This window comes from Oncorhynchus tshawytscha, linkage group LG01 (genome assembly GCF_018296145.1).
Source record: "Oncorhynchus tshawytscha isolate Ot180627B linkage group LG01, Otsh_v2.0, whole genome shotgun sequence".
Lineage (NCBI taxonomy): Eukaryota > Metazoa > Chordata > Actinopteri > Salmoniformes > Salmonidae > Oncorhynchus > Oncorhynchus tshawytscha.
The window spans coordinates 62,722,571-62,737,702 of NC_056429.1; the positions used below are offsets into that span (position 1 = coordinate 62,722,571).

Consider the following 15,132-nt stretch of genomic DNA (forward strand, 5'->3'; position numbering starts at 1 on the left):
GATATTTAAGAAGTAAAAGAGAGAGGCTTGTCTTAATTGCTTGCCTTTTCACCAAGGACCAATTTACAGTGCGCTCATGTAGAATGTTAACCAACTCTAATGTAATGATGCTTTACTGTTGCCGCTAACATGGACTACTGTTGAAACGAAGCTTATCTGTTCGCTGGATTTGTGGTTAATCGTCTTCATAACAGGAAACATAAATGAGTTCACAATAGAACGGCTGCTTTCTATTCCCAAGTTGTCCTTTTCTGTTTATTGCTCACTTTTTTGTTTTACTGTAGTTTTACACGTTGTAATCGTATTACAGCGCAACAGAAAAAGGAACAGAAAAGCCCTGTGCTAAAAATAATATGTCGCTTCAGTAACGTTTACGTTTTGGCAACAAAATGATTCTTTGTTCTTTTCTTTTTGCATATATTTCTTTTGTTGCGCAAGGTGAAAACATACAGAGCACATCAGTCTTGGACACACACACACACAGGCTCTTACCCACACACACACACACACACACACACAGGCTCTTACCCACACACACACTAGTCTAATCCAATCTGTATGAGAGGCGACAGACAAATAAAAGTCGTATTTCAGGTCTGCTTTCCGCAGATGTCTACTGCTCTGCCTTACGACTCTTTGGGGAAATAAAAACAAGGTCAGGGAATTAGAGTACATAATGGTCATTCTGATGATCGGCCAACAGCTGCAACCAAAAACACACTGAACACAATCAGGCAAAATGCACTAATGACAAGTCAGGTTTTTTATGGCCTTGCCGCACACCAACAGGCAATCAGCACTTTGGCGTGGCTTAAAACTTTTTATTGATTGCAGAGCCAAAGCACCATGGATGAGGAGTGAAAATATTTTTCCTCTGGCAGTGGTGCTAAGAGTCTTATTGGAGAACACTTCTAAATGACCACTGCATGTGTTAATGTGGCCAGGGTCAGAGGGGTCATTTCAAGGCACAGATGTATTGCATTGGCCCAGATCCCACTGTGGAGTAAGAAGTAGGAGGCTAGGTGTTGCGAAAGGGCCTTCTTAGGCAACAAGCTCTATGTTGAGCAAAGCAACATCAATTCAATCCATGGTAATGCAATAAGTTGTAACAGTGCCAATTTAGCTTTTCAATGGAAACCATGAAATTGTGCATCAAACCAATTAATTATGGTAAGTGTTTACATCAAACTTGAAGGGAGCCAAAAAACATGAGTCCTAATGAGTCTGTAGCATGTTTTTACTGTACATGACAAGAAAGTCAATTAAAGTGTGTTGCAGTATGTTCTGCTGATATAATCATTGATCCCACTGTCAGGTTTAGGACATATTGTTGTCATCACTTGTAGTGCTAATAGGGAAGACATTTGTAGTGGCAGACAGCAAGCCAAGACAGGGACTGTTAAGTCTCCTCCACCTGTCTCCTTTGTAATGTTATCTACTGGATCGTGGAAAGGTTATATTTAAAAGGAGAGCTCATGATAGAAGGCATTTTCAATAAAATCACAATGATCTGACTTTCATTTGACGCTCACAGGCAAACACTTGTCAGCTGAAGCGAAGTGCAGCAAGAGGGAGACATAGAGAGAGAGAGATAGAGAGAGAGAAGCTCACAGACTAACCAACCACAGATCTGTCTCTCACATGACATGTTTTTTAGAGACGATTAGCCAGGTTGTAATTTGTGGCATAATTGCCTCACCCATCCACCAGTGTGTGTGTGTGTGTGTGTGTGTGTGTGTGTGTGTGTGTGTGTGTGTGTGTGTGTGTGTGTGTGTGTGTGTGTGTGTGTGTGTGTGTGTGTGTGTGTGTGTGTGTGTGTGTGTGTGTGTGTGTGTGTGTGTGTGTGTGTGTGTGTGTGTGGCGTGTGGCGAAGGTCCCAGGAGTGGCCGCCTAATTGTTTGACAGGACTATACGTTTTGTGGTGCGCTCTTACCTTGTTAGGTCCTTTATCCCTGATGCTCTTCAAACAAGACCTGGTCACAGGTGGGCCTCATTTGCCTCCCTATTGAACAGCACAACTTTAATTGCACAGGGGGTGTTCTGGGATTAAATAGATGGGTGGAATATCAAGTGACTTCCTGCATGCTAGTAGCAGATGGGTCTGGGAACAGGCTGTGAACTCAGGTGAGAGGATGATATGACAAAGGGTTGCTGCTAAGGGGTATATAAAGCAACAGCAGATATCTGCATTATTTTAAACAGTTGAGTAGCATCTATCCGTTTGATGTTGGTGAAATAGATTTGTTGTTGACATGTTGAGTGGCATGGACCTGTTTTGATTTTATGGAATTCCATTCCATATGAATTCTTGAATGGCTCTATGCTTCAACTGGTGTTTTGTGCTCTCTTTCAGATTCTTCCTGAAGTTCTTCCTGAAGTGCAATCAGAACTGTCTGAAGAATGCAGGGAATCCCAGAGACATGCGCAGGTTCCAGGTAACTGAAAGTTACACAAAACCGCACACACACACACACTGGTTTAAACTCACTCAGGTTCACACACACACACACACACACACACACACACACACACACACACACACACACACACACACACACACACACACACACACACACACACACACACACACACACACACACACACACACACACACACACACACACACACACACACACACACGCAGAGGGTGTCAGTGTGCTGCTGAACACATGTAGGATTATTTATTGGAGAACACCGTCTTACACAAATAAGGATATGGGATTTAAGAGGTGATATCAATTGTGGTCCTGACAGCTTTCTGAACCACAGCACAGAAGGGATGACGATCCCACCACATGTGTTAACGCAGGGTTTCCCAGTAGGACACACACACACACACACACACACACACACACACACACACACACACACACACACACACACACACACACACACACACACACACACACACACACACACACACACACACACACACATACACACACACACACACACACACACTTCTTCACTGTGCAGCCATCTGAGAGGTGTTTTCCATAACACTGTAGCCAGCAATGACATTATAGTATTACCAAAGAGACCTCTATCTGGAGGTCCGGAATTCTCCCATGTCTAAGAGGCTGCAGAAGCTAAAATACATTATCTATTAAATGTGAAGGGGTGCCATTGAAGTTAGTGATCTCCTTATCTGCCTACCCCAGACCCATATACCCCAAGTAGGAGGTCAGGCCTGAATAGAGTGGTGGTATCCTATCTGCTTGGCCACAAACTACAGGGGCCATCATTCACTGCCAATCATGGGCTACGACAAACACACCAACCTAGCCTCATCCAGCAAACCCTCAGACATGAAACAGACAGACTCTTTCTGATGTCACCACTAGACCTGCCTCGTCTCCTTTTCCCTGAGGGGGTAACTGGACTTAACAGAGTCAATCCCTTCACAGACAGCTCAGGTGTTCACTCTACCATCGCATTACTCCTACAGTAGATTCACAAGAGACTGGAACATACTGCCCTAGCCATGACAGCTACTGAGTTATTTAAAAACACATATCTCCCTCAGGCATATGTAGCAGGAGGTGTATGAGTGAGTGTTGCATAAAACTTCTACCCCATTTGTATCTGTTTATCTTTATTAAAATCTAGATTTACCATATTTATAGGGAATCAACTGGCAGGACTTGAGATTTACATTATTGTTGGAGTATTTGAGGGTGGGAGGTATTGTACGCCAAGGCTTACAATATTGTTGGCTATCTTCTCCGGTCTCCATTCCAATGGCCAGAATTCAGTTTTTCCCAGATAGTTTTACCAGATGCTTCACTGTAGGTGTTACTCAGGCCAATGTTGTGTATTCTGCATGCCTTCCACTCTGCTTATTACCCCCCCAAACCAGCTGGAGGCCAGAGAGGACCACATCCATCATCCACAGCTTGGCCCAGCTCTGAACCTGCGAGCAAGAATGGAGCTCTTTCACCTCCCCACTCAGCCCCCCTACCTCCATCCCAACCCCACACCCCCAACTAACCAAAAAAGCACCCCCCCAAATTCCACGGCTACACCAAGGTCACTCAACGGCAAACAGAACCTGAGAGGGGCTCTCTCTTTCCGGCTCGGAAACACTTTCTCCATTCTTGGCCTAGTCCACTGTTTGGAGATGTGGTTGAGAGAAAAAACAACAATAAAAACAAGCACTATGATATATTGAGGCCTGGATTCATTCCGATCGCGGGTTAAAGGCACTGCGGCTTTTAAAGGCAATTTTCGATTGAGACGACATACTGTATGTAGCGTTTACTGTGAATGGGATCTCCACGAACGTGGGAACATTGCCTGCAAGAACCGCTCTGCCTATAAACTGCACTCAGATTGAATCTCAGCCTGAGTGTGACTTGGAATTTGATCCAGGTGAAATGTTTGTTGAACCAAGAAGAGGGTTGTTTTAGTTGTTGATGAGTTTATCCAGTTTGTCCACTCTACGGAACTACAGTGGCTTCAGAAAGTATTTACACCCCTTTTTTCACATTATGTTGTGTCACTGGCCTACACACAACACCCCACAATGTCAAAGTTGAATGATGTTTTAAGAAATGTTTACAAATCAATTGAGCCAATAAGTATTCAACCCCTTTCTTATGGCAAGCCTATATAAATTCAGGAGTAAAGAATGTGCTCAACAAGACACATAATAAGTTCCATGGACTCACTAACAGTAATAACAGTGTTTTTACATTCTTTTTTAATGACTACCTCATCTTTGTACCCCACACATGCAATTAGCTGTAAGGTCCCTCGGTCGAGCGGTGAATTTCAAACACAGATTCAACCACAAAGACCAGGGAGGTTTTCCAATGCCTAGCAAAGAAGGGTAAAACAAGCAGACACTGAATATCCCTTTGAGCATTGTGAAGTGACTAAATACACTTCGGATGGTGTATCAATATGCCCAGTCATTACAATGATACAGGCATCCTTCCTAACTCAGTTGCCGGAGAGGAAGGAAACTGGGGATTTCACCATGAGGCCAATGGTGACTTTAAAATAGATACAGAGTATAATAGCTGTGATAGAAGAAAACTGAGGATGGATCAACAACATTGTAGTTACTCCACAATACTAACCTAATTGACAGTGAAAATTCGGAAGCCTGTACAGAATAAAACTGTAAAAAAATTGGCAAAGAAATAAACTTTATGTCCTGAATATGAAGTGTTATGTTTAGGGCAAATCCAACACAATACATCACTGAGTACCGCTCTTTATTTTTTCAAGCATGGTGGTGGCTGCATCATGTTTTGGTTATGCTTGTCATCGGCAAGGACTAAGGAGTTAAAAAAATAAAAAATAAAAATGGAATAAAACTAAGTACAGGCAAAGTCCTAGAGGAAAACCTGTCTCAGTCTGCTTTCCAACAGACACAAGGAGACAAATCCACCTTTCAGCAGGTCAATAAACACAAGGCCAAATCTAAACTGTATATTTCTGAGTGGCCTAGTTATAGTTTTAAATCGGCTTGAAAATCAATGGCAAGACTTGAAAATAGCTGTCTAGCAACAACAACCTACTTGACAGAAATTGAATCGTTTTAAAAAGAACAATGGGCAAATTTTGTACAATCCAGGTGTGCAAAGCACTTAGAGACTTACCCAGAAAGACTCACAGGTTGTAATCACTACCAAAGGTGATTATATCATGTATTAACTCAGGGGTGTGAATACTTATGCAAATGAGATATTTCTGTGTTTCATTTTCAATACATTCGATATCGTTTCTAAAAACCTGTTTTCACTTTGTCATAGAGGGGTTTTGTGTGTAGATGGGTGAGAAACCCCCCTCAATTTTATACATTTTGAATTCAGGCTGTAACACAATAATATATGGAATAAGTCAAGGGGTATGAATACTGTCTGAAGGCACTGTAGATGAGTCAATCAATGTCTTTTGTGAATCAATTACATCAACACAACATTTGTCAGAGTGGGTCAAAACAAGTGATTATAGAGAGAGCGAAAGGTTGTTCTTTAAATCTGAAAACAATAAAGCATGATTAAGCTGATGTTTTGTACATGGTTGTGTCCCCTTCCTACAGATTGCTAAATGACACGGTCTACCTTCACTCTTGTTGCAGGTTGTCGTCTCGACGACAGTCAATGTGGACGGCCACGTCTTGGCTGTCTCAGACAACATGTTTGTCCACAACAACTCCAAGCATGGGCGAAGGGCTCGCAGACTCGACCCTTCAGAAGGTACGCCTCCTTATCTGGAGAATGGTAGGCACCTTTTACATCATATTATTTGCTTTTCATCTTCCTTTCATTCATACATTTTTTTTCTCTGATTCTGTGTTGTAAATCTAAATATTAATATATGTATAATATATAATGAAAATATATATTGTAAATATAATGTAAATATTTGAAATAGTATACAATATCATGCATAGCGCGCTAATCATTTGAATAATGCTAGTAATTATTGACATTTTATAATGATGATAAAATGATATACTATTTCCAATCTTGAGCAATTGTTAGCAGCACATAAACGTTTTTTTACCTATTAGAAACATGATGAAATTGGCAAAGAATTCTGAGTTAGGTCAATTTCCTGTTGCTGGGTGCTGCAGTTTCAGTTGAGAGGAGAAATGAAGGGATGAAGGACAGGGCGGGAGGAGGGTCTAGGAGAAAAACAGAATTGACTGTTTTTCTTCCAACTGATTCTATATGATAGACTGATTGCCTGCATGGCCAACAGAGAGAGAAGCAGGGCCCCCAAACCATGGGAAATCCAAAAAGTAAACTGCACTAAACACAACCTTCTGACCCCTCCTAGCCTCCTCTCGCAGCTGGGAGCATAAACAGCTGAAAGATTATGGAAAAACCAGAGCAGGCCAATTGTGCAAATTGCTTATCTTCAGATTTCAAGGGGCAATTATGGCTAGGCAAACAGTTTATATACACACACACCACTGGCTGAAATGGCCTTCTCTCCAGTTTAATAACCATTAATGGTCATATCACCAAAAGCAAATGTAATGTTTAATACAACAAGGGTTAAAAAAAATCCAGACAAGACAATTAATATATCTAGTGGAGGGAAAAGCTAATTTGTTTAAAAGCTATTTGTTTTTGTCTTTATTAATGACTTCACTACTGGAGAACAAAATCAAATAATTAAAGTCCTGCCCCGAGCATCGAAGTCATTATGCTCAGTGATGTTCTGTTTGTATCTGTGTCTCACGTTTATGACAGGGTAGGTGTGAATCGCCTAGCAACCTTAGTCTTAATGAGGAGAGCAATTAAAGAGGTTGAGCCCTCTCCTCCATGTTCCCCCCATCCCACAGGACAGTGTGTGTGTGTGTGTGTGTGTGTGTGTGTGTGTGTGTGTGTGTGTGTGTGTGTGTGTGTGTGTGTTCCAAGCAAATTTCCACTGCCCACCCCTTTCTTCCCCTCCTCATTCTTCTAAGCACAAGAGCAGTAAGCTTGCCTTGTAAAACAAGCTCCTTCAATAACACAATTTAGCGTGGTGTCTGTGTGAGCTACACAGCTATTCATAAGGTGTACACAACGGTCCTGCTTTTGAGTGCCTAAATCACTTGACAATTTTCAATTATTGAGTTTGAGAACATTTCATTTAACTATAATATACTACATTTTTCTTTACAGTATATCTGCATTTATTTTCCATCCCAACCCAATGTAGCCGAGTGGAGACAACTAACACTTGTGTATATTACCAATGTACCATAGTTCTTTAGCCAAAACTTTGCTTGTTTGCGTCTCCCACTCCAGACACTCATAGACATAACACATGAGAACAGGATACTCGGTCATAAAATGTAATCCCATCCATGCCGTTCATAGAGTTCTGACACCAGGCAGGCAGACAGAGTGTGCTTTAAATTAGCAACACATTCTTCACTGGGAGTTCGCTGGGTGAGAAGCCTCAGGTATGTGGCTGACTGACTGTCTGTCTGTGTGTCTGCGAAAGCAAGGCACACTCTCAGTTCATTGTCTCAGTGCTGGGGTTACAGTGTCAGGCTGCTCAAGAAGTGCTGCCCCCTATTGGTGAACAGGAATTTCTGTCAATGACACACAACTGAACCATGCAGGTTTGAGCTGTCACAAAAGCATTTAGACATGAATATACAGAAAATCCTTCACTAATACACATACACTTACACACTCGCGCCCTCATAAACACTCACGCATTGCATTCCTAAGCTACATTTGACCTCCACTGTAGAGACTTGGAGAGTATGGAAGCCTCAGCAAAGAGCCTGCAGCGCCCCAGTCATTTGCACGCCAAGTTGCTGTAATACCATTAGTGTTTATGCAATAAAGACAAGTGAATCCAGTCTGCTCCGTCTGAGAGTCAGAGAGGGAGAGAAAGACAGAGATAGAGAGAGAGCGATAGAGAGAGGGAGAGATAGACAGAGAAAGAGCGAGAGAGAGAGAGAGAGAGAGAGAGAGAGAGAGAGAGAGAAAAGAGAGAGCAAGAAAGAGAGAGGGAGAAAGCCTGAGAGAGAGAAAGAGGGGGAGAGAGAAGGAAAGGGAGAGAGGGAAAGGGAGAGAGAAAGGGGTAACAGATGGCCCAGGGAGAGGTAAAAGGTATAATCCCATCAGCTGCACTATCAGCCGACCATCTGGACATCCCACAGCACAATTACAACACATTTCAGCAGGCAGAACAAAGGACGCCACAGCCACGGACACATCAGACCTGTTTGAGTGGCTCAGTAGGTCTACAAGCGCTTCAGACGAAAGTTGGCCCGAAGCTCAGATCGAGCATCAGTTTTCTCTACTCCAGTGCTAACCTGCCGCATTAGCAAGTAAAGGAGCCAAAATTGATGTTGAATTTGCGCTTAGGGAAGTTTAGAAATAAAGGCTCACAAATAAACTAATATTGGTTTAAACAATTTAAAAGTATGAGTTTTGTGAGGCACAGTCAGGCCCTGTTTCAGCCATCCTCATTTCCTCCCTGCAATGTTTATCATCTGCTGCGGGGCATTGTGCGTGTCTATCCTCAGATCGCCTGCGCTGCCTGTGTAATCCACTTGGCCACGGTTCCCATTCAGCACATGCTCCCCTCTCTGTCTGTGCATTGAGACATATGCAAATTTTCAGGCAGAAGGGTGGACGGCTTAGGGCCCCTGGTCGCTCCCTCTCTATGGGTCCTTTCTGTGTACCGGAGGGGGACGTTGGGATTTCCAAGGCGGTGTGTGTATGTGTGTAGGGTTATGGCTGCAGCTGCCCCCAAGAACCACCATCACCCCCTCTCCCTCTCTCTCTCTCTCTCTCTCTCTCTCTCTCTCTCTCTCTCTCTCTCTCTCTCTCTCTCTCTCTCTCTCTCTCTCTCTCTCTCTCTCTCTCTCTCTCCTCTCTCCTGGCCCCAAAGTCAATTTGTTTACAGTAATTTTGAAGGGGGAATTATTTGCCGTAATCGGCAGCACTGATGAAGGTCAGCTCCTTTGAGGGGACGCAGCGATACCACAGAGAGATGGTCTTCTTTCAGATGCTCTGCTTAGCAATTAAGGAAAGCAAATGTCACTCGTCCAGACCTCAGAGATGAAATTCTGTAAGGGCGATTAGCATGAAGTCAACAGCGCCTGTTAAAGTCAGATTTCCCTTAGTGTGGCATGCGTGTGATTTCCCTTAGTGTGGCGTGTGTGCACATGTGCGTGCATGTGCGCTTTATGGGAAGAAAGCAAACATAACCTGAACAGCCCCAACAGCAAAGCAAACAAAGGGAGATGTCTTGTATGTAATGTTCATTACAATATACTGATATGGGGATTTATTGTATTTACTGAACTGGAGTGATAATAGTAGCACAGCAATGTGCTCATATGAAATACTTATAACTGAAATAGTACAAAATGTTAAAAGAACAAGTGTGCGCAGTTCGCATTGTATTCACAAAATATTGATGTTAAAAGGCTACATTTAATATTGCTGTTTTATGGTTAGCTGTCATGCTATGCCTGTTGTAAACATGGTGTCAGGGTGAACATCATATTAAGGCAATGTATCAAATGACAGAGAGAGTTTGACATGAGCTCGCTCAAATTAGATTACAATAACACCCAGCATTCTGATTAATGGCACAGCTATGGAGCAAAAGTCATGGCTGATGAAAAGCATTGTAAGAAACAATGTGAAATGGATTGAATCGATCACAAAAGGCAAAAATTGAGCCTGAATAATTCATGAATTTATTAATGTTGTAAAACGTGAAACTGCATTCTCAACAACATGCCAGAACACAGGGAACAAAGACAACGGAATGACATGAAACCAACAACACAGCTTTGGCATGTCATTTTCATTCAACAGCCTTATTCTTGACTCATTTGAGATGTGTTCAACTTTGAAATTCTACTGTACATGCAGGGCTACACCTAATCCATTTTGAGAGCTACATTTGCCCTGACACATAATGTGCCACATCAAATAATTTCCACTCACAAGTCCAGCGCTTAGCCTTTGTGAAGCAAACCATTTGAAGGTTCTGCTTAACTACATCACTCCAAGCTGCCGATGAATGATTTTTTATTCTCGTGCCTAAAAGGACAAATACATCATTCTTTCTCTCTCCAGGCTTATTTCCATGATGTGTCTTTCTATTGGGTTAAAGACATCAGCTATATAGAAGTGTAGGTACTGAATAGGCTCTTTTCTATGTGTGTTAAGCAGCCACCCCGTGCATCAAGGCCATCAGCCCCAGTGAGGGATGGACTACAGGAGGGGCCACTGTCATCATCATTGGGGACAACTTCTTTGATGGCCTGCAGGTCGTGTTCGGGACCATGCTTGTCTGGAGTGAGGTACAATATGTTGTCTGACGACGATGCACAAATGTTTTGTCACGCCATTGATTTGATTGAACTTCAGCCTAGGCTTGAAGTGTTTTTTCTGTTTTTACAAAACATATCATTTTTTAAAACTGTTTTAAGCCTGTACCATAACAACTATATAGCAATGATGTCCATTACGTTGCTTAAGTAGACCTTAGTAGCCATGGTCAGACTCAATGGTTCCTGTGCCCTGTCTTCCAGCTCATCACCCCCCACGCCATCCGTGTCCAGACCCCTCCCAGGCACATCCCTGGTGTAGTGGAGGTCACGCTGTCCTATAAGTCCAAGCAGTTCTGCAAAGGGGCTCCTGGGAGATTTGTCTACACCGGTGAGTCAGGTTTAATGCCCGTTTTAGCCTCTCCTCCCTGGGTTTAGTGCCCTGACTAGCCATCCTCTCTGGATGGAACTCAAAGTCTGGTCATATACTTTGAAAATGTATACTTACTTCCTTGCTTCCTTGAAGTATTCGCTGATCTAATACATTTGGATGAACAACAAGGTTTCCCTGACATACATAGCTTTTACCTATTCAGTCATTTTAATCTGTGGCTAGGTTGGAAATAAGGATGCATTGTCTCAGTACTGGAACAAGGCCCCAGTGTCAAGGTAGTAATGATGGATTAACCAGGACCCTGCTCTTTGGGTCTGGAATATTCAATGTGTGAGAAGTGAGAACTGCATAACTTAAGGTGTTTGGTGGAAGGATTTGTATTATTTGTTTATTTTTGGTACTTTTTACCATTTTTTGATATCCAATTGGTAGTTACAGTCTTGTCCCATTGCTGCAACTTCCGTGCTGACTCGGGAGAGGCAAAAGCTTCTCGACACACTGCTCGCTTATCCCGGAAGCCAGCCTTACCAATGTGTCGGAGGAAACACTGTACAGCTGGCGACTGAAGTCAGCGTGCATGCGCCTGGCCGCCACAAGGAGTCGCTAGAGCGCAATGGGACAAGGACATCCCAGCCGACCAAACCCTCCCCTAACCCAGACGATGCTGGGCCAATTGTGCACTGCCTCATAGGTCTCCCGGTTGCGGCCGGCTGTGACACAGCCCGGGATCAAACCCAGATCTGTAGTGACGCCTCTAGCACTGCACTGCCTTAAACCGCTGCTCCACTCGGGAGGGCCCTGGTGGAAGGATTTATAGAAGTGCAACTTGATCTCACCCTGAACTGCAATTAGAAAGTGATGCTGCCTAGCTTTGTTAAATTCAATTTGTCAGGATAATTCACTCTGACAATTGTATTTTTTACTCACTTGTCAGATATGCATCTGCTAATTTGCATATTTCTTATATACAGTACATGACAAAAAGTATGTGGATACCTTCTTATCGAACATCTCATTCCAAAATCATGGGCATCAATATGGAGTTGGTCCCCCCCTTTGCTGCTATAACATCCTCCACGCTTTTGGGAAGGCTTTCCACATTGCTGCAGACATTACTCATATTCAGCCACAGGAGCATTAGTCGGAGAATTAGGTCGGGCACTGATATTGTGCGATTAGGCCTGGCTTGCATTTGACATTCCAATTCATCTCAAAGGTGTTTGATGGGGTTGAGATCAGGGCTCTGTGCCGGCCAGTCAAGTTCTTCCACACTGATCTCGAGAAATCATTCATGTATGGGCCTCGCTCTATGCATGGGGGCGTTGTCATGCTGAAACAGGAAAGGGGCTTCCCCAAACTGTTGCCACAAAGTTGGAAGCACAGAATTGTTTAACATTTCATGCTGTAGCATTAAGTTTTCCCTTCACTTGAACTAAGGGGCCTAGCCCGAACCATGAAAAACAGCCCCGGACCATTATTCCTCCTCCACCAAACTTTACAGTGGGCACTATGCATTTGGGCAGGTAGCGTTCTCCTGGCATCTGCCAAACCCAGATTTGACCGTTGGACTGCCAGATGGTGAAGCGTGATTCCTCACTCTAGAGAACACATTTCCACTACTCCGGAGTCCAATGCCGGTGAGCTTCACAACACTCTAGCCAACGCTTGGCATTGTGCATGGTGATGTTAGGCTTGTGTGCGGCTGGAATTTTCTTTCTTCCATGAAGCTCCTGACGAACAGTTCTGCTTCCAGAAGCAGTTTGGAACTCAGTAGTCAGTGCCGCAACCAAGGACAGACAATTTTTTATACGCTACGTGCTTCAGGTCCTGTTCTGTGAGCTTGTGTGGCCTACCACTTCACGGCTGAGCAGTTGTTGCTCTTAGATGTTTCCACTTCACAATACCAGCGCTTACAGTTGAACGGGGCAGCTCTAGTAGGGCAGAAATTTGACCAACTGACTTGTTGTAATAGTGGCATCCTATGACGGTATGACGGTGCCACGTTGAAAGTGACTGAGCTCTTCAGTAAGGCCATACTACTGTCATTGTTTGTCTATGGAGATTAGCATGGCTGTGTACTCAATGTTATATACCTGTCAGCAGTGGGTGTGGCTGAAATAGCCAGATCTGCTAATTTGAAGGGGTGTCCACATACTTTTGTATATATCATTTATATTGTCATTTGATTGAAACCTGAACTAGACTGAATTTGACTGAACTAGAGAGAAATGTAAGCATGCAGAGTTCAGGGTATTTGTGAGTGTGTGTAAGTGTCTTGTGTGAGAGTGTCACACCATAAGTAAAGGTGGATTATCTTGGCTAACAGAGGGAAGTGGTGGTATTATCTGTCATCATTGGTGAGAAGGCGGAGGTCATGGGGGTCAAGGCCTGTCTGACCTGGAAGCCTCATTCAGTTCTAAATCTGATGGTTAGAATGAGAAGGACGCGTCAAACCACTCTCACTCCCCTCTCACCCTACCTCAGCCCCCCAACACAGACCTGGCCTTGGGCACACAGCGGAACCACAAAAAAAGTTGAGGGGTGGGGGTGAAGGGTGGGTTGGACCCCTTAACCCCCCCCCTAGACCGCTTCCATTCCGGGGCAGCTGTTTCTCATCAACCCCCTCCAACCATGTAGTCTGGCACTCCTGTGTTAACCTCCCTACCAGCAGAGCAGAGGCCAACAAGGCACCGGGATAATGAAACAAGAGTGCAGTGTGCTGAGTGTGTGAGTGTATGTGTGCATATGCGTGTGTTTGTGTGTGTGAAGCCTGGGAAGGTGTATAAGTTAAGACTTTAATGGCTTCTATAGCACCCTGGTGAAAGTGCCAGGTCCCTTAAGAACGGACCCCATTAGCCACACAGGATAAGCGGATTGGGATGATTACCATCAGGTTTTACTGGGGGAACATGTCCCCTTTCTGGATCTATGCTGATTTTCTTCCTTCTTCCTTCCCTGGTTCCTGCTCTGTTCCAGTTAGTAGAAAGATACAATTACCCTGAGAGGCAATGGCAGTACAATTGATTAGTTTGGTGAATTAAAAGAGAGAGCCACCAATCAGACAAGTCTAGCTCCTCAGACTACTGCTATTCCCAGAGTGGGTCACCCTGATGGTACCAGGGTTGACATGTGAGGGAATGAAACTGTTAGCGAGCTCCGGGCACTTAACAGCAGAAGTAACAGGGACTGCATATGTACAGTAATTGCTAGTTGATAGAAGGACATTACCTTTCGGACAGTTAAGTACAACATGAACGGGCAACAAAAAGAGGACACGTAGTAACATAATTGCTTCATCTAAAGGGTACAGAATGTGCTCGTGTCATTTCGGTGGTCGGGCAACATGTGCATTTCAAAGGTTCATTTATCAAAGCTGCGATTCAAGAGTGACTTTGCGGCGTGCCGTTGAGAGAAGAGCTTTTAGACCTTTTCATGTACTCTTCTCGCCCGACCGGCCCTAATTATGAAGATTTAACTCGCTCAATTTAAGAAATTATCACAAATTACCTAGAGTCAACATAGAGTAGACTGCAGTCAATTCTAATGGCAGAGGGTGGGGTTTGTTGGGTTAGTATTCTGGACCACCTCCAAAACTAATAATTCACTCAGAGGATGTGAGTACCACGTAGTGTATGTCAATAATCCTGCATGCATCGAGTATGTTCAATCATGGAAACACCAGCTACGGAGACACATAATGCTACAAAACATCAGAGGATGCTTTATTAAGCTATGTAGCTAGCAATGTATTTATCACTGTGGCCATAATTTTATTATCAGTAGTACAGCAATTTCTTCATAATCCACATGCAGCTGTTTTTATCTCAATATCATTTAATTTCTGGATAACAATTAAGTACCTTACTGTGATTGTTTTAAATTAAAATGGTCAAAAATAAATAAAAATAGCTTCTTAGTGAAGAGTAATTTCTCAAGCAAGAATTTTGCTTGGACTGTGAGTGGTCTGAGCGGGGAGGGGAAA

The 15,132-nt window shown here is 43.4% G+C and overlaps 1 protein-coding gene across 8 annotated transcripts in view; it reads left to right on the top strand.

The window, feature by feature from the left end:
- Window positions 1-15,132, top strand: part of LOC112254688 (transcription factor COE3) — a 72,804-nt gene that overhangs the window by 37,476 nt on the left and 20,196 nt on the right. For 2 of the 8 annotated variants that reach the window (XM_042324164.1, XM_042324171.1), the window contains exons 7-10: window positions 2,354-2,435; window positions 6,092-6,233; window positions 10,659-10,789; window positions 11,021-11,147. In XM_042324164.1, coding sequence (XP_042180098.1) covers window positions 2,354-2,435; window positions 6,092-6,233; window positions 10,659-10,789; window positions 11,021-11,147 — 482 coding nt within the window. Of the gene's footprint in view, window positions 1-2,353; window positions 2,436-6,091; window positions 6,234-10,655; window positions 10,790-11,020; window positions 11,148-15,132 lie in introns of all 8 variants that reach the window. The other 6 variants (XM_042324169.1, XM_042324173.1, XM_042324161.1 and 3 more) reach the window with 3 other exon arrangements.